This window comes from Gymnoscopelus braueri (genome assembly GCF_963280865.1).
Source record: "Gymnoscopelus braueri genome assembly, chromosome: 10".
Classification (NCBI taxonomy): Eukaryota; Metazoa; Chordata; class Actinopteri; order Myctophiformes; family Myctophidae; genus Gymnoscopelus; species Gymnoscopelus braueri.
This window is the reverse complement of record NC_137611.1, coordinates 47740139-47760888: the sequence shown is the minus strand read 5'-3', so window position 1 is coordinate 47760888 and position 20750 is coordinate 47740139. Positions and strand designations below refer to the sequence as shown.

The window sequence follows — 20750 nt, the reverse complement described above, 5'->3', positions numbered from 1 at the left end:
AACTGTCCTTTATACAAATGCAAATCACCTGTGCAGGAGTACTCCAGCTATTGTTAACTCATTGAGTGCCCAAAATATTTCTGGCTATTTCTGGCCAGTACGATTTTGATTATTATCTTTTTTTTTAAGTAAAAAAAAAGTGCTTAGGAAGCGAGATACAGCCTTTTCAGTTATAAGTTAAACAAGGAGTGGAGCTGCAAATCTTCAGATAATGATATCTTGGGTTCTGATTTTTTTTTAATTTATTTTTTTACTACTTTTTTCAAAAACACGTGAAACACGTGATTGGCACGTTGCACCATAGCGTTAAAACACGTGAAACACGTGAATGGCACTCAATGAGTTAAAGGGATAGTTCACCCCCAACATTTTCTATCGATTACACACCCCATGGAGACTTGAATTCAGGGAGAGTTTTTTAGTTTTTGTCGCTTTCGTAAGTCAATAATTTGATGACCGGCGGCGGCTCCAGTAGGAGACTCAAAGTTAGTAGGAGACTCAAAGTGTCAACTTTGAGTCTCCTACCGGAGACATTAGCATCTTTCCGCCGGTCATCAAATTATTGAATTAGGAATGCGACAAAAACTAAAAAATCTCCATGAATTCATGACTTCATGGGGTGTGTAATTGATAAGTCATTGGGTGAACTTTGGGTGAACTATCCCTTTAAGAACCAAATGGACCCTTACAGGTCTGTAAACTCAGAGTGTAAAAATGGAACTAAATGGATGTTGTTAATAATAATAATAACAATAACTGTTTATGAACAACAAATGTAAACAAATCATAGCAAAACCAGTGAAAATCACATCAAATTGAGTGAAAATTCCAGTATAAAATATATATAGCCTACAAATAAAAATAAAAATCAGAGGAAACTATATACATGTTCTGAAGTCCTGGGGGAGAGCAAAGTCCTCAATTTAGTCTACCGACACATGACCATGGCAGCAAGCAGCATTACACATCACCGGTTTGGCCCTGTACATTCTGCCTCAGACCACCCCGGTGTGGGGCCAAAATTGGCACCCTTTTCAGCCCTCTTCTGGCCCACTGAGCCCACTTTGGGCCTGGTCCTTGTATATGGAAACGACGGCACAAGTAGGCGGTGTAGTGTGGCAGCCTGATCTCACAGAACACGGTGAAATAGCAGGGATTGGCAATTCCGTAAATAGACGACTAGAAAATCCGTGCATAGGAGCCGCGAATCCCACTGTGAAATAACATGGGTTGCAACCCGGAAGCAGAGCAGCCCCCACAACATGATTAACGATTCTGTGCCTATCGGTACATAACTCGGACGGCGCTGAGTTGGGCTCGAGCGAACGTCGTAACGTTCGGGACGGCAACTCGCTCGCTTTAGCTCGCTCTGTGGTCCCTCTCGTGGCTCCAGTTCGCTTGACACTGCGCGCCTCCGACACGGTCCAAAACGTAACAAAGTCAATGGTGGGAATTCGCGGCTCCTATGCACGGCTTTTCGGGTTTTCTAGTCGTTTGCGTACGGAATGTCAATCCGTGCTATTTAACCCTGTTGTAGGAGAGCGGGTTTAGTGTGGTAAAGAAAAAAGGAAGGACTTCGGCACTCCCATGTGTTGTGGCCAAGTTTTCTGTCAGAAAGCCTTGAGGGGAAGCTTCTCCCTGCTGCATCGCTGCACTGATGTCACTAATTAACTAATTAGTGTCCTCCTTGAAGCTGTGTTAATTGTTTAAAAACAGCCGGTGTTGTTTCGTTAGGTCACATGATTGATTGGACAGCGCTGCTGGAAGACAATTCATTCATTGTGCGTGTGCGTGTGCGTGTGCGTGTGTGTGTGTGTGTGTGTGTGTGTGTTTGTACTGAGTATAGAACCCTGAGAGACTGGTGAACAATGTATGGGGTTTAAGCAGTGGTGTAAATTTACTCAAATAATGTACTTAAGTACAATATTGAGGTACTTTTACTTTACTGGAGTATTTCCAGTTTTCAGTACTTTTACCTCTACTCCACTACATCTCAGAGGAAAATATTGTACTTTTACTCCACTACAATTATTTGAAAACTTTAGTTGCTAGTTACTTTGTAGATTTTAATTATTATTAATAAAACACATTAACCACTTCAATCCTACATTTCTTGTAGATTTATTCTGCTATTTTCAAAAGAGTTGTATACATTACAAAACTTGTGAAATGGGACATTCCGCATAATGAATACTTTTACTTTTGGAACTCTAAGTACCTTTTGATACCAATACTTTTGTACTTTTACTCAAGTACATTTTGAATTACAGACTTACTGCTCCAGTTCACTTCCTGGTTGACTTATTACTTTAAAATCCTGTATCTCGGCTCCTGTGTTTCAATATGTATTTTTGGCCAAACATGCTATGTTCAAATGGGTACAACAAGAGAACTGGAGGTCACAATGACATTTTTTTTCTCCACTTAAGCACAGTGAAACCCTCCGTGATTAGCAACCATCAGGGGATCGATCATACTGGAGATAAATATTCTGTGGTTCTTAAAAATGCGTGGTTCTTAAAAATGCTGGCAGAAGCTACCTGCCAATAGTAGAAAGCCCCTGGCAGTGAATGTGTTCATACAAATGATTTTCTCTCCCTTCCTCCCTCCAGGGCGGGCCACCCCAGCACCCCTCCAGGTTCGGGCGGTGTGGAGGGGGTAGAGGGGGAGGAGAACCCGGCGGCGCTGGCGGAGAGCTGCTTCAGAGAGCTGCTGGGGCGCGCCGCCTACGGCAACATGAACAACGCCGTCAGGCCCGTGCTGGTGTGAGTTACATGCACATGCACACACACACACACACACACACACACACACACACACACACACACACACACACACACACACACACACACACACACACACACACACACACACACACACACACAGAGTAAATGGCATTCTTTTATACGTGCCATTTTTAACCATTTAAGCCTAAAGCCTAAAAACAGCAGATCTAGTGTGAGTGTGTAGACCCGCTATTTTCCGTTACTCAACACAAGCGTGCAACAAAGTATAAATAAGGCTTGACTCTATCTCTAATCCCTAAACCTACATTTTAGATGTCAAATCCAACCTAACCGCAACCTGACTGTTAATTTATCAAATTTCACTGTACTTGTGGGGAACGTTTGGTCCTCACAAGTATAGTGATACTTGTTTGCACTTTGTGACTTTGTTTTGAAAAGTTTATGGAAAAAGGAATAGGATATGCACATCCCCACAGTTTCTTTAAACACGGTGCCGGACCCAAAAAATAATCAACACATTCATCAAGAACTTGATGAAGGCCTGCATGGGTGAAACGTTGTTGTTTGGTTAAAATAATAAAGACAAGACGGGAGAGCATCCTACCGTGTGCCGACATTTCCTTTTTCTTCACTTATAAATACATTTTATGTTATTATTATTATTATGCTACACCACTGGCTTTCAATGTCGGATCTGGGGACCACCAGGTGGTCCAGATGGACCATTATGGGTCTGTAACTCTGAGAGTGTACAACCTCTGAGCTCTCAGAGTTAAATGAACACAGAGAACACTTTTTACAGTGTAGATTGGGGTCCCAGAGGGAAAATAAGTGGTATACCATGCATATCAAACTGGGAGACTTTAAAATGAAAAAGGTTGAGAACCACTGTTCTAGACTAAACTGACGCTGCCACATCCAAGAAACTTGCGTCACACATTTGTTTCACAGCGTATGCTGTCTTGAGAAACGTAGTTACTCAATACCGCCCCCATCTGGCAGAGTCAGGTTAGTTCTAGACGGCTGGACACAAAAAAACAACAAAGGAAAAACAAAGAAACAAACACACGGGTATGATTGTCCTCTCCCACTCGTAGGTGGTGTTGTCTTAATTGGATGAGTTTGTTACAACCTCTCAGCCCGTCGTTTTCCAATTACGTCTTCAGACTGCTTGAAACATCATCACGACCTGTGCCAGAAAGTACCTACGTAGATATACTTTGTCGTTTTAAGACCAGTGGTTCTTAACCTGACACGTTGTGAGCTTGTAGAGTGGCTATTGTAATAGTGTTGAAGTGGTTAGTTCATAATCTTTTTTTGGTAATTTTTGGTCCAAAAAGTCCCTTCCTAGAAATCTAGTGGAGTCAAAAGTACAATAGTTCTATTCAAATTGTGTAAATAAGTTCTCCTAACCCTCACATTGTCTATCTCCCATGTTCTACCTCGCAAGTAGAGCGAGCAGACACACGCACGCACACGCACACGCACACGCACACGCACACGCACACACACACACACACTCTGCACTTGACCGTCTCCTCCTGTTGATTTGCCCTGAAGTAGATGATGTCTTGGTACCATGCACCACCTACTGGCCAGTCAGAGTACTTCAGTACTGACTCATATATGTCATAATCTCTCAAGATATGGTTCAAAAGTTGTCGTTGTTGTTGTTTGTTTGTTTGGGTTTTGTTTTTTTTGGGGGGGGGGGGTTCCCAGATTGTGTTTGCCATAATGGTTAGCTCACTTTGAGACACTGGTGGATGAAGTACTTTTTTACTTAAGTAAAAGTAGAAATACCACAATATAGACATTCTATGTTACAAGTAAAAGGCTTGAATTCAACATTTTACTTGAGTACAAAAGTACGGAAGTCATTTTGAATGGCTCATTTCACTTTTTGAGCTTGTAGACCTGCTGTTTAAAAAAAAAAGCTCTAGTATAAAATGGGACTTAATTGGTTAATTCATCTGTTGTAATAATAATCTAAATCTAGAGCATCAAGTATCAACACATGGAATTAAAGCAAAAGTTCCTCGAAATTTTACTCAAGTGACTTGAGGTCATGTGATGATGAAGGATCACATAAACTGTCTGTCGTCTCCTACTGTCTCCCTATCAGCTTTCCAACTGTCTGTTTCTCCTGCACTGTCTCTCTCTGCTTGCCTGCTGTTTGTCTTCCACATGATGTCTACCCCTCAGCTTTCCTGCTCTCAGTCTCTCCTACAGACAGCATTAGCACAGACAGCACTATTATTCGAATAGTCGACTAATCAGTCAAGGGGTGTCTGAGTCGACTGCCAATTATTATTATGTTTTTTCCAACTGAGAGATTGGCCTAAGTTTGTTTTATTAATTAGCTAATAGTTTGCCAAAAATATGATATACATCATGATTTATTGGGAGAAACCAAGCAAGTATATGTTAAAGGGAGACACCCTCTCAGCTTTCCTACTGTCTGTCTCTCCTACACTGTATCCCTCTCAGCTTCCCTACTGTCTGTCTCTCCTACACTTTCTCCCTCTCAGCTTTCCTACTGTCTGTCTCTCCAACACTGTATCCCTCTCAGCTTCACTTGTCTGTCCTCAAGATTGCTTACTTACTTATACTAACTTCATGCACCTCCATGTGTGTGTGTGTGTGTGTGTGTGTGTGTGTGTGTGTGTGTGTGTGTGTGTGTGTGTGTGTGTGTGTGTGTGTGTGTGTGTGTGTGTGTGTGTGTGCGTGCGTGTGCGTGCACGTTTGCGTGCGTGCGTTTGTGTGCACACACGCACATCCAGGGCTAATTTTGCAAACCAGTGGCACATGATGCCCTCGTAGGGTTAATAAGCATGACTGTTGCATGGTGGGAGATCGTATCATCTGCTTTGTCGATTGGCAAACGCACATCTTAGACTTAAGTGTCAGTATGAAGACCTTATGCAAGCTGGCAGTTATACAGTACGATCTGGAGCAGTCTGGACTCCCACACAACATCAGGTGGGAGCTGGCAGCCATGACTGGAAAAAAAAACATTCATTGCCAGTGAGCTAATACTACTATTAGAATGTAATGTGTGTGTGTTATTGTGTTGTGACAAATGCACATTATATTTATTATATTTATCTGCTTGATCTATGGATGTTATTATATCTGATTGATATGTAACATCTGATTTACTTATGCACGTTATTGTATCTTGATATGTACCATGTTGGACACTATGAGATATATTGACATTTCCTATTCACGTGAGGGGTAATGGGGCTGAGTGCTGTGGGTGATTGGAACATTGGAGCCACCCGACTTTACAAATAGAGGTGTGGCACGGGGGGAGGGGGAATCGAACAAACAACCCGTGTACCAGAGGGAACGGGTGGAAAAGCGGAGATATCCGAGGCGCCAGTTTATGCCGTTTACCGAACAAAGTTTAAACGGGATAGTAAACTGCTGCCTATACAACCAAGGAACCTTCGAGCCCAGCGGACTCACAGAGAAGAGGTGTTGTGGCGTTTGCATGTGAAATAATTGTTGTGCATTGATTTGTTTGTTCATTTCTTTTATCTTTTAGGGAAAGAGACAGGGACAGTAGTTTAAAACCAAGAGGTGCATCATTATTTACCATTTTGTGAGGTCGATTATTATTTTTGTGGCTTGAATAAATTAACTTAAAGGGATACTTCACTTTCGGGCCGGGGACACATTTAAAAAAAATATTAAAAATAAATGAAAAAAGTTATGGAAAATTCATGGCCCCCTCACACATTAGTAGGACACTGCGTGTCGTGAGGGGGCCATGAATTTTCCATAACTTTTTTCATTTATTTTTAATAATTTTTTTAAATGTGTCCCCGGCCCGAAAGTGAAGTATCCCTTTAAGCTAGAATCCTGCCAATCCCGTTGTTTTCCTTTTTAGTTAATAGTTAACCTTTCAGAGCAAAAGGCTGATTGTTACAGTGTCTTTTTTTTAACCATTGACCTTTTCAGTGTCAGACTCAAAAAGGTACATTTGGTGTCTGCCCAAACTTACAAAACTCCAGGTTGTGCTTTACCATCATGATAAACAGTGATGCGTGGCAGGAACGGGCCTCTTGTGCCAAGGTCGGCAAGCATTGTTGGCGCGCCAATAATGATGATGAAGCACACCCTTGAGTGTGAAATTGTGATGATGCAAGCGCTATCATCAATATAAAACATGTATTCACATTGTGGAACAATTTGCTCCCGAAATAACAAGTGGCATCTCTGTTATCCTCGAAATACATGGGGTCTGACACAGACCACTAGTCCCGGTTTACTCAGCTAGTCCACTCCAGACACGTTGAGATGTTTGAATCCAGTGGTGTAAAGTAACTAAGTACATTTACTCAAGTACTTTACTTAACCCTTTAAGACCGGGAACACATTTGTGTAATTTCTTTATTTTTTATTTTTTATTGTGAAAATGTGTGAAAATCTTTGAATATATATATTTTTTAAAGCGAAATTGTGTTAAATATTTAATTCCAGGGACTGCCCAGAAACAAAGATTTGAGTTACAAATGTTGCCTTTAAAAATTATATATTCAAAGATTTGCACACATTTTCCAAGATTTTTCAAAAATAGCAGATCTACAAGTTCGTAGATGGCTGCAGAAGCCACATTGTGGACTCGGATGTAAACAAAAGGTGTCAGGGGGATGGGATAGGGTCCCGTCTATCGACTGGAACAATAACATTTCTACGGCGACCCGCCATTTTGGAGCGATCGCCCGTCGAAAATGGCTGGTTTTCACCCCCCCCAAAAAAATATATGGAGCTAGAAGTGTTTTTCTCAAGATCCTATCATTGGGGCGGACGGACGTGATTTGTTTTGGGATTACGTCCATAGGGTTATAATATATAGAGGGTGGATTAACCCGCCCCCCAGCTATTCATTTCTATGAAAGTTGCTCAGTGGCTTCCGGAAGTTTAAAGTGGTCTACTCTCTGATTGGGTCTGAAAGTTGCTCAGTGACTTCCGGAAGTTTAAAGTGGTCTACTCTCTGATTGGGTCTGTCTGCCGGAAGTACTGCATATTGAGTGGAAAAGGCGTGTCCATAGAGTTCTGAGCAGGCGCACAAACGAAAATATTTTTGTAAATGCGTAAGTGTTGCATTCTCAGATTGACCACCAGGTGACGGCCGCTTCAATGTTCTACCACAGCTCTGGGGGCCTGATTCACGTCACATCCGTCGATTCCTTCTAGCACAGTCGAGGGATCATTCCTAAGTTGAGTTAGAGCGCCCTCTTGTGGAATTTAAAATGTAATATTAATTCATTAAAATGTAGATCTATGTTTATGGCACTCAATGTATTAAGTACAATTTTGAGTTACTTTCACTTTACCGCAGTATTTCCAATTGTCTATACTTTTACTTCTACTCCACTACATCTCGGAGGCAAATATTGTACTTTTGCTCCACTACAATTGTGTACTAACCCTTTGAAAACTTTAGTTACTAGTTACTTTAGCCCTATTCTATACTAGGCTAATTGAAAATAGCCGATCTATAAGCTCACAACGCGTCGCAACGCCAATACCACACATAGAGAAAGAACACTGGTGTCATGTCAGGAGAGGAGAGGAGAGGAGAGGAGAGGAGAGGAGAGGAGAGGGAAGTGTCTTCAAGGCGATGCTATAAATAGCAGGGATTGGGGTTACAGGGGGAAAGGCAGATTGACGTCATATAGCGGGACAATGAGACCACCAGTGGTCTCTCTCTCTCTCTCTCTCTCTCTCTCTCTCTCTCTCTCTCTCTCTCCCCTTAGATGAAATGTTTTCTAGCAGCTAACTGGACCGAGGTTAGGATAGAGTGATGGAGTGCAAACCCTAGCACAGCGGTTCTCAAACATGTTTGTGTAAAGGACCCCCACATTGATATGTATTCTGGCTGTGGACCCCCATCTGAAAGGATTTGGTACCAGTGACCCCGTATGAGAAGATTGTGTAAAAGTAAAATAAAAGAAAATAATTCATTTTTTTCCTCCTCACAATTTGTCTAGATTTGACTTTGTTCTTCTTTGTTTTCTCCCTAAAAAAAATAGCAGATCTCTGAGACCTTGTAGATTTGATCAAAGTATAATTGGTGCTATACTTACTCATTTAGCTGGGGACTCCCAGGAACCCCCTTCAAGGACCCCTGCTGGTCCCCGGACCCCACTTTCTAGAACCCCTGCCCTAGCTAGGCCCTGGACTGGGCTGAAAATATCTGTGAAAATAGCAGATCTACAAGCTGCACAGTAGAGGCAGGGCAGGCGGTCGCCTGCCCAACTAAGATGTCGACTCCCCTAAAAAACCCAAATAACCCGAAAATGTGTCATTGCGTGCTTAATGTCCTCAAAGTCACGCATTCCAACAAGCTTTGAACTGAGCAGATTGGACCTGTCGTTCCAGAGATAATGGCCAAAACATCTTGGAAACGGCAATTTTCGCGGATTTTCGATTGAGTTGAAATTATTTTTTTGGGGGTAATGGGGGGGGGGGGGGGGGGATCTCGCCTGCCCTAAATGTAAATCCTGGGGACGCCACTGAAGTTGCACACAATGTGACGCGTTGTTAGCTTGTAGATTTGTGTGGTGGTTGATAAAGCTTAGAGATAGACTGTGGTGTAAAGTAACTAAGTGGATTTACTCAAGTACTGTACTTAAGTAAAATTTTGAGGTATTTGTACTTTACTTGAGTATTTCCAATATCCAATACTTTTACTTCTACTCCACTACATCTCAGAGGCAAATATTGTACTTTTACTCCACTACAATTATTTGACAACTTTAGTTACTTACTATTTACTTTGAAGATTTTGATTATTATTACAAAACATATATTAACCACTTCAGCCCTATATACATTGCGGCCATTTGAAAATAGCCGATCTGCAAGCTCACAATGCGTTGCTATGCGACGCATTGTGAGCTTGTAGATCGGCTATTTTCAAAAGATTTGTATACATTTGAAAACATTGGGACATTCTGCATAATGAGTACTTTTACTTTTGGTAATACCAATACTACTAGTATACCAATACTTTTGTACTTTTACTCAAGTACATTTTGAATTTCAGACTTTTACTTGTAACAGAGGTTGCAGTATTGATACTATTACCAAAGTAACAAATGTGAGTACTTTTTCCACCACTGGAGATGAAGAGAGTTAGAGAGAGAGAAAGACAGACAGACAGACAGACAGACAGACAGACATTCTGGCTCATTTGATTCTTTGTAATATGAAAAAAGCACTTTGTACTTTTACTTTTGACAGTACAAGTGCATTTAAGTGACTATGACTCAAGTGATGTTTTTTTTATTCTTCTTTTTTTAAGCAGATGCTTTCAAGCACTTCATACATCAATGACTTTCAGTCATTTTGTCAGACAAATTCTCTTTTTTTTCTCCCCTTCTCAGTAGTCCATGTTTTTCATTGTGTCGCTGTCAAGGTGGAAACATTGTATGTCGTCGCTGTCGGGCAGAAACCTCGTATCTCCATATTCTAACTTTTTTGTGTTTTTCGTAAAGTCATGCCCAGTGTTGCCAGATTCTGTGAGAGAAACAAGCAACCAGGTCTAGGAAAACCAGCCCAAAAGATGCGACTATGGGCCACATGAGCTCTTTGCCATATACATCAGCTATTTGAAAATAGCAGATCTACAAGCTCACAACGCGTCGCATCGCGGCGCGTTGTGAGCTTGTAGATCGGCTATTTTCAAATAAAATCTTGCGGGGAAATCATAACAAGCAGATCTGGCAACCCTGGTTATGCCCTACTTTGTCATACTACTGTGTCACACAAAAGTATCAAAAGTTGCAAATCATCAAGCTTGACGCTTGTTGATATGTATTTGGCCGCGGACCCCCATCTTAAAACATTTTGTTCCAGGGACCCCTCCAGAAGCAAAGATTTGAGTTAAAAATGTTCGCTTTAAAAATATATATATTATTCAAAGATGTGCACACATTTTCACGATTTTTCAAACATAGCAGATCTACAAGCTCATATGCGTGGCCGCGCTATGAGCTTGTAGATCTGCTATTTTTGAATAGCAGATCCTCAAGCTCGAAGCTTGTAAATCTGGTACTTTTGCTGTTTTTCCTTTTTTTTATTGTTCTTAAAACATTTTAAGATAACGAAAATGGCCGATCTACACTCTCGTTTGACGGAAGTAGGGAATTCATTTATATATAAAAAAATATGGAGATACAAGGTTTCTGTCCGACGGCAACGTGTTCTGTTTTTAATATCTAGTGAAAAGGTGTAGGGTGTGTTATTAATATCGCTGTGTGTCTTGTTTGACAGACGCACAGCTTTATTACACAGCATGAAGGCCAGTGGTCCCACACGCTGTGTGTGTGTGTGTGTGTGTGTGTGTGTGTGTGTGTGTGTGTGTGTGTGTGTGTGTGTGTGTGTGTGTGTGTGTGTGTGTGTGTCTGTGTGTGTGTGTGTGTGTGTGTGTGTGTGTGTGTGTGTGTGTGTGTGCGTGTTCCTCCCACATGTACCCTGTCAGCCTCATAAGTCAGACCTCCTGTCTTGTGCCTGCTGACACCCAGCCAGAAATGACTTCATTTGAGAGATGGACGCCTTTTCTGTCTGTCTATCTTTCTGCCTGTCTGTCTGTCTGTCTGTCTGTCTGTCTGTCTCACGCTGCACATACTGTAGAATATACTTTTCTTCATTTGTTTCACTCACCTCTAGTCACTACTGTACGGCTGTGTTTGCTGTTATTGCGGACGCAGCGGAAGGAGGCGCGCCGAAGGCGCGCCTCCGCGCAAGTGGAGCTTACTATGAAACCGTGCTCGGCTTGTGGGTGTGTCTGTGTGCACTATTGTGTGCACTGCCTGTGTGCAGCCAAGTAAATGTCCATGCTCCTTTTAACGCAGAAATGTTTTGTATTTGTATATATATTTTTTTGGTTACTTTTTCTTTAATATTATTTTTTCATTATTATTATTTTTTTGCGTTCGCCTCCCGCGTTCGCGCGTCTTACTTGTAGATACCGTACTTGCTTTAGTTTGTTCATGTACTGTAGCTGTGTGGACTATTATTGTAGGGCGGGCGGGCGGGTGGGTTTTTTTATGTGTGTGTGTGTGTGTGTGTGTGTGTGTGTGTGTGTGTGTGGTGTGTGTGTGTGCGCGTGTGCGTGTGCGTGTGCGTGTGACAGAGAACAGAGTAATGGTCTCCGCAGAGCTGCTGACAGCCTTGGAGCTTCATCACTGGTCAGGATGGCCACTCTACGTGTGCGTGTGTGTGTGTGTGTGTGTGTGTGTGCGCGTGTCTATGTGTTCGTGCGTGTGTGTGTGTGTGTGTGAGGGGTATGGCAGCTAAATGCCCTGCGGTTTGGCTCATACATCATCTTTATAAATGTTCTATATGTCCTGCTGACGATAGACACTGTAATGTGTGTGTGTCAGCATGTGGGCCCTGACTCATCCACCCACGCCCACAGCAACGCCATATTACTGTTGCCTAGAGCGTGGGTCGACCTCGGGACGGTGGACGTCACAAAAACGTCACCCGGACTTAACGAGGCGCACCATTGTTCCGATCCGCACCGAACTTGGCACCAGTAGTGGAAAAAGTTTTCAAATGTTTTACTAAAGTAAACGTATCAATGCTGCAATGTAGAAGTACTCTGTTACAAGTAAAAAAATCTACTTGAGTAATAAAAATGTATAAAAATGTACTTAAAGTACCAAAAGTAAACTGTTTGAAAATAGCAGATCTACAAGCTCACGACGCGTTGTGAGCTTGTAGTCTATTTGAGCTTGGAGTCTATTTTCAAATAGCCACGGTATAAAATAGGGCTGAAGTGGTATACTTTTCTAAGTGCTGTTTAAATCAGGGTTCTCAAATGTCAGTTTTTCATGTCAGATCTGTGGCCAAGTATATATTAAATGTGGGGGGTCCCAAATTGAATATATACTTGGCCACACATCAGAATTATGTTGGTGCCAGGGACCCCCATACAGGATTTGTGTAGCTATTTAACTCTCTCAGTGCCAAGCCCCGAGATATCCCGAGTTTTTTCTGAATGCCCTCAGTGCCAGAACGAGAAATCCCGAGTTTTTACTGAATATTGTTTTATAGACGGTCACGGTCTGATCTTGAATCCGAAGGGAGCAGTAAAACTGTAGCACAAACGGATACGGTAATTATGGATTTAACGTCATTCCGTTCCCGTCGACTTGTCGACTAATTTTTCAAGATGTGTCTTTGAAAAAAGCAGATCTACAAGCTCACAACGTGTTGCATCGCGACATGGTGATAGCTTGTAGATCTGCTATTTGGAAATAGCTGATCTGTATATAGGTTCAAAGTTTTCATGTGGCCTATAGTCGCTTGGGCTTGTTTTCATAGACCTGGTTACTTATTTCACTTGCAAAATCTGGCAACACTGCTTACTACTGCCAGGGGCCCCTGAGGGTCACGCGTCACCGTTCACGGTGTGAACAACGGTGCACCTTGACGCGTGGTGTGAATCACACCAAACTTGGCACATACAGTACAAGTTTGCACAAAAATCGCACGTATGGGTAACTACAGCAGTGTTGCGACAGTGTTGCGTTGCGACACGTTGTGAGCTCGTAGATCGGCTATTTTAAAATGGCCGAAATGTGTATAGGGTTGAAGTGGTTAACACATTGACTGCCAGAGTTTATTCATAATGTACTCACCCCTGTGCCAGCGATTTGTATGTTTTTTTATTTTTTTATTTTGTAATTTTTCATTCAAATAAATTATCTGGCTGCGGTTTTAAACACATACGACAGATCTACCAGCAGAGAGCAGCAAATAGACACCTTGATCACTCGCTGACTCGCTCGACCCCCCCCAAACAGGCTCAAACAGTCAATACGTCATAACCGGATGTGACGTTTTCGACAATCGCTGATTGGGCTTAAAGGGCAAGACCACTTTGGTAGAGGTTTGGGTTGTGTATTTACCTTGCCATGATGTAACTCCAAAGGTGGACAAGAAATCAAAAATAATTGCTCCATTGATTAGAAATTGATAATTCTAAATTTGCTCCTCATTGACTTACATTGTACGGTAAAACAGCTCTTAAACTCACTCTTTTAGCACGTAAACAAACACGAACAAAGCTGATTCAGACAATATAGAGCATCACCGAACCCAGTACTGTTTGTTTTTTTAATAAAAATGTTAACTTCCTACTTATTTTACTATTTGAAGATCCGGATCCGGATCCGCGAATCCAGTCCGGGTTTTCTTCTTAATAAAAATAGCAAAATCAACAGGAAGTTAACATTTTTATAAAAAATAAAAACAGTACTGGGTTTGGTGATGTTCTATATTGTCTGAATCAACTTTGTTTGTGTTTGTTTATGTGCTAAAAAAGTGACTTTGAGAGCTGTTTTACCGTACAATGTAAGTCAATGAGGAGCATATTTTGAATTATCAATTTCTAATCAATGGAGCAATTATTTTTGATTTCTTGTCCACCTTTGGAGTTACATCATGGCAAGGTAACTACACTACCCAAACCTCTACTAAAGTGGTCTTACCCTTTAAGTACGATGTGATACACGACGACGATGACTGTTCGTCACCCAGACTTAAGAAAATAGAAGTGGAGCTCTCCGTTCGTTTTTTATACCGTGTGAAAATCCGTGTTTTTCCCTATTCTGGCCTAAAATGACCGGGGGGAAAAAAATAGAACCGGAAACGGAATCTGCGTCATGAAAACGGATCCCGGTGAGTGTGAAGTAAGTGGAAAACAAAACTGATGATGAAAAATAAACAGAACAGCGCGATCACAGATTAAACAATGAAAATTCCAAAGAACGCATTAATGCGTTCTTCAGAATTGCGGCACGCAAGCGATGGATTTGAAAAACAAATTAATTTGATCTAGGCAATAAATGTGTTAATGTATGTTTTGTAATAATAATCAAAATCTACAAAGTAAGTAGTAACTAAAGTTTTCAAATAATTGCAGTGGAGTAAAAGTACAACATTTGGATCCGAGATGTAGTGGAGTAGAAGTAAAAGTACTGGAAATTGGAAATACTATTGGTAACACTTTATCAGCCATTCCTTTGGGTGATTCTTCACATTGAAATACTGCAGGAAACCCCATTCCAGCACCTCCCTCGGTGGCGTGCCCCGCTAATCATCAGACTTTCAGCCCCAACCTCCTGGGATCGTTGGGGCGATGCGACCCATTGTGAGCTTGTAGATCGGCTATTTTCAAACGATTTTTATACATACTGTATGAAAACTTGTGAAGCGGGACATTCTGCATAATGAGTACTTTCTACTTTTGGTACTTGAAGCACTTTTTGATACCAATACGTTTGTACTTTTACTCAAGTACATTTTTAATTCTGGACTTTCACTTGTAACAGAGTGTTTCTGCATTGCAGTATTGATACTTTTACTTAAGTAAAACAAAATAGTACTTTTTCCACCACTTGTGACTACTGACCAACACCAACACGTCTTTTTCGGGACTTGGATGGGTCATGTGACAGCACATGCCTTAATATTGAACCACCGAAAGAAAAGGCTGATAGGGTAGATGGGCTCAACTGTCCCAAATGTATCGGAGGTTTGGTGCTGATTTGGAGCAGTGTTTAACACTTCAAATGGCCATAGCTCCGTCACCATTGCTCTGAGCGCAATGCAGGACTAGATTTGAGGGCCACACAGCGACCTGGAAATCCATTACGTACAAAAATACATTATTTAATTGTATAATGTATTTTTGTGAGTTATGTCCTGGGGGGTACATTCCTAGAAATGTAGCGGGAGTCAAAATCTCTCTCTCTCTCTCTCTCTCTCTCTCTCTCTCTCTCTCTCTCTCTCTCTCTCTCTCTCTCTCTCTCTCTCTGCAGCTGGTGTTCTTTTCTTCTCGTTCTTCCTCTCTGCCTTTCACTCTTTTCTTCTCTTTCTGGACCAATGCTGTTTGATCACGCCTACACACACACACACACGCACGCACGCACGCACGCACCTACACACACACACACACACACACACACACACACACACACACACACACACACACACACACACACACACACACACACACACACACACACTTCGTGTAATGATTTTGTGTTGAGGTGAACAGAGGATGAAAGAGTACCTCAGATTCAGGACCGGTCTGTGAAGTGATAATTCTGTCTGTCTGTCTGTCTGTCTGTATGGCTGCCTGTCTGTCTGTCTGCATGCCTGCCTGTCTGTCTGTATGCCTGTCTGTCTGTCTGTCTGGCTAGAATAATATCTAATGTAATAATAATAATGAAACAGTGTTTCAGAGTGTTGATTTTAATATGTGTGTGTATGTGTCTATTTGCAGACATCTGGACAACCATCGGCTGTGGGATCCCAACGAGTTTGCCGTGTCCTGCTTCAGAATCATCATGTACTCCATCCAGGTACACACACACACACACACACACGCACACACGCACACACACACACACACACCTGTGATGTGTGGTTCCTCAGATGCCTCTGATAGCCAAAGGGACAATTATAAGTTATAACGAAGAGAGAGGTGTGTGCGTGTGTGTGTGTGTGTGTGTGTGTGTGTGTGTGTGTGTGTGTGTGTGTGTGTGTCTCAGACAGAGATGAAAGACGCACAGAAGTCAAACACTTTTTCCCCTCCCCTCCCCTCCCCTCCTCTCCTCTCCTCTCCTCTCCTCTCCTCTCCTCTCCTCTCCTCTCCTCTCCTCTCCTCTCCTCTCCTCCAGGCCCAGCACTCCCACCATGTGATCCAGCAGGTTCTAGGTCATCTAGACACTCACAACAGGAACACTCCTCGGGTGCGGGCGGGCATCGTCCAGGTTCTGCTGGAGACGGTGGCCATCGCTGCCAAGGGCTCCGTGGGTGAGAGGACAAACACTTAACCAGTCGCTAGGCGGAACTGACACCTCGTAATCTCCCCCGGTGTTTGTTTTGACAGCACATTTTGATTTAGTTTTATTTGATTTGATTTAGTCGTAGTCTTTTTGGATCGGAATCTATGATATCAGCAGTGGTGTAAAGTGGTATTTTTACTTCACCGGAGTAATTCCGATTTTCAGTACTTTTACTTCTACTCCACTGCATCTCAGAAGAAAATATCGTGCTTTTACTCCACTACAATTATATGAAAACTTTAGTTACTAGTTACTTTGCAGATATGAATTATTATATTATGAAACATACATTAACCACTTTTGCCCTATTTTATACCTCAGTTATTTGAAAATAGCAGATCCACAAGCTCACACCGCTTCACAGCGCGACGCGTTGTGAGCTTGTAGATCTGCTATTTTCAAACATTTTGGTACTTTTACTTTTGTACTTTTACTCAAGTAAATTTAGAATTCCGGACTTCTACATTGCAGTATTGATACTTTTACTTAAGTAAAATATCTGAGTGCTTCTTCCACCACTGGATATCAGAATCAAAGAAAAAGGTCCCGCACACAATGCTGGAAATTGCAAAAAAAAAAGGATGCTCTAAATAAATTAACCCATTCAATCCAGGAACACATCTACAAATGTCTTTTAAATCCTAACTGGTTTCTGAAAAACGTTTGTTGCTATATCAGTGGTGCTCAAACTTTGTCAGATGTCAAGGACCCCCCAAAATGATATGTATTTAGCCGTCGACCCCCATCTCAAAATGTTTAGTTCCAGGGACCCCCCAGAAGCAAAGATTTGAGTTACAAATGTTATATATTCAAAGATTTGCACCAATTTTCACGATTTATCAAAACATAGCAGATCTACAAGCTCGTAGCTTGTAGCTATGAGCTTGTAAATCTGCTATTTTTTAATAGCGAAAGAAATCTTAAAATGACACGCGTTCCCGGTTTGAATGGGTTAAATCGACGTTTTGGTCCATAGACCTTCATCAGGACAAATATGTCTTTTGAATGAAATTCCATTTAGTTTTAGTCACATTTTATCTGAAACGTTTTAGTTTAGACTTAGTTGACTAAATATCATAAGATTTTAGTCAACTAAATCTACAGCTGATTTAGTCGGCAGTGATGGCTTCGTAATGCCTGTTGTAATTTGTACACTTGGCCGTAATTTGTACACTTGTTACACCTGTGCCGAAAATAGCCGATCAACAATTTCACAGCTTGTGAGCTTGTAGATCGGCTATTTTTTTTGCCTAACAAACACCCTATTATATTAATGATAAATATCAGAATATTGAGTTTTAATGTTTTAACACAAACTAGCATTTACAGTACAGCACTTTAAGGTTACATATTTCAAAAAAGCGGAAGAGAAAAAACATAAATAACGTGACCTACTGGTGGTGTGCACGACACACACACACACACACACACACACACACACACACACACGCTCTTTTATCTAGTGGCTGCATCCGGTCACAAATCAACTGCATCAACATTACTGCCTTGTTAACAGGATCCAAGAGAGACAGTTATGTGAGCTATGAAAAGGCCTACTACAGCACTCCAACCAATCTGTGGTTAGGTACAGTATGTCCATGTGGGGCCACCGTAGCTACTGCCCAGAACCCAGCCTGTTGTGAATAGTTGCTGTATTTCGGGTGACCTCTAGTTCAGGGGTTCTCAAACTGTTCAGGCCGCGACCCCACCAAAATAATCATATTTGGACTGGGGACCCCCCCCCACCGAGTTGAGGCATTACATTTTGTTTGACTCGTTCCACAGATAAATATTGGGAAAATAGCAGACTTTTTAGTTTTGCCTCTTTTTCAAGCCAACAGGCAAAGTGCTATTGGCCAAATGTTTGATCGTTTGTTATAGTATAGTTTGTTGATTACTTTTGACACAGTAGTGTTATTATTATTATTATTATTATTTACTTTTATTTTAGAGGCATTAGAAATGACTTAGTCCTTAAATTGACACTTTAGAAATGTGCAGATACCCTGTATTCACTTATACTGTGTGTTGGTTTGTTTACTGTAGAGTGAGAAAACAATAAGCTAATCATCTGGGGACCCCCGCAAAATACATTTTTGACCCACAGTTTGAGAACCAATGCTCTAGCTGTTCTGTGAAGCTGCTGTTAGACGCAACGTGAAACCTCTCCTTAGCCAAGTTCCCTGCCATAAATATACCCATCGCCAAACTATACCCCCCCCTGCCAAACTATACCCGGTTCAAGTGGGGCTAGCCTGTTTTATACCGCTAGGTATAAAACAGGCTAGCTCAAAGTATACCACTCTAGTCCTGATTATAACCCCATGTGTTTTTTTCATGAATTCTCCCTCCCCCATTACTGGGTCCAGATTATACACCCTTTATGTTTTTTCATGAGTGTAAACTGGTTTTAATATACAGTTTACAATTTAGGCAATTTAGATAAATAAACTCCCCAAGGAGTGGGGACTATGTTATTCCACCCTATTTTTCTTATCTTATCTTTTATTTTCCCATAAATAAGATAAATAATCTCTAATAAGAATAATGCACTGGATACAGTATTAAGTACATATGTGACATTCCAAAGTTTCAAAGGGCCTGCCATTGGCACGCCAGTGGAACATCTAGATCAGTGGATAATATAGTCCCAAGTTTTTGTGGTGTGAAATGTTGCCAGGTGTGAATTGGCCTCACACCTGGCAAATCAGGCACGACAATGGGTGAAATAAAAAAAGACTTTACAGGGGAAAGATCAGGAAGAGTGAAGTGTGAAGAGGTGTCATGATGTCATGGCTGTAATACCTCTCTAGTTTTAAATTGGTTTGGCTGTCACAAAAATAGCCCATGCTTGACATACCTCTTCAGCACAGGCTGTCAAACATGTCTAACTGTGTGTGTGTGTGTGTGTGTGTGTGTGTGTGTGTGTGTGTGTGTGTGTGTGTGTGTGTGTGTGTGTGTGTGTGTGTGTGTGTGTGTGTGTGTGTGTGTGTGTGTGTGTGTGTGTGTGTGTGTGTGTGTGTGTGTGTGTGTGTGTGTGTGTGTGTGTGTTTAGGCCCCACTGTGCTGGAGGTGTTCAACACCCTGCTGAAACACCTAAGGATGAGTGTGGACTTTGAACTCGGAGACGTCTGCCGCAGGAACTCCAACTCGTCCGGCTCGTCCGCTCGCCCCAAGGAGAGCGAGGAGCGCATCGTCCAGAACGCCATCATCCAAACCATAGGTCAGTATATATGCGCCTGCACTTCCTCTCCCAGTCCAGCGGCGGCTCCGCTGAGCCTCGCTGCAGTGTCACTCCAGTTAAACGATGCGGTGGAACGCGTACTCAGATTGTGGACTTGATTAACCACTTAAACCCTATGTGGTTTACCGGAGCCCCTCAGGGGTCTATACTAGTGTCTTTTCTGTATTCTGTTATTGTGGGGAAAGCTTTCGCAGAAAATAGCGGATCAACAAGCTCACCACGGGCCGCGTTGCGTCGCATTGTGACCTTGTTGATCCGCTATACGGATGCTGGGGTTTAAAGGTATTCTAGGTAGCTTGAAGCCTAAATTTAAAAATGGCGACAAAAATGGAACGGCAGCCATTGTTTTCTCTGCAGTGTTTTTACCTTCGGTTTTAAAACTTTAAAACGCTCTCAAACTTCTTTTTTGAGGCACGGAATTTACTTTTAAGATAGCGTTTGGATAGAACTTAGTTGTTTAACTTCATATATGTGGTCAATTAATCATGACAGAGCCTATTTAAAAAAAAAATCTGAGAACCAGCAGGGGCAAGCAGTGACACGTATGTATCCGAATAAAGCAACCTATTTTCGGCATAGCCCCCTTGCGTCATATTAGCTGGTGCTGGGGAAAATGAGCTGCTGATTGGCTGAAGGAGAATGAACTGCTGATTGGCTGAAAGGGTTGTCAGTCAAGTTTGACAACATTTTTTTTTCTTTTTTTGTTCTCTGAAGTTGCCTAGAATCCCTTTAAGCACGCTGGGCAAGACCTAGCCGTTTGAGTGTCTAAAAGGAAGTACCGGAATTTGGCTGAAGTACCGCCCAAGGAAATGACGTTGACGCTTTACAAATCTGTTTACATTCTCTGTGAATGAAACAAGTGTTTTGATTGGTCGAAAA

General features: G+C 41.8%; 1 protein-coding gene across 2 annotated transcripts in view; it reads left to right on the top strand.

Moving 5' to 3' along the window:
* Window positions 1-20750, top strand: part of efr3a (EFR3 homolog A) — a 140308-nt gene that overhangs the window by 85578 nt on the left and 33980 nt on the right. For both annotated transcript variants that reach the window (XM_080439405.1, XM_080439404.1), the window contains exons 7-10: window positions 2613-2765; window positions 16063-16141; window positions 16460-16595; window positions 19683-19850. In XM_080439405.1, coding sequence (XP_080295531.1) covers window positions 2613-2765; window positions 16063-16141; window positions 16460-16595; window positions 19683-19850 — 536 coding nt within the window. The remainder of the gene's footprint in view (window positions 1-2612; window positions 2766-16062; window positions 16142-16459; window positions 16596-19682; window positions 19851-20750) is intronic.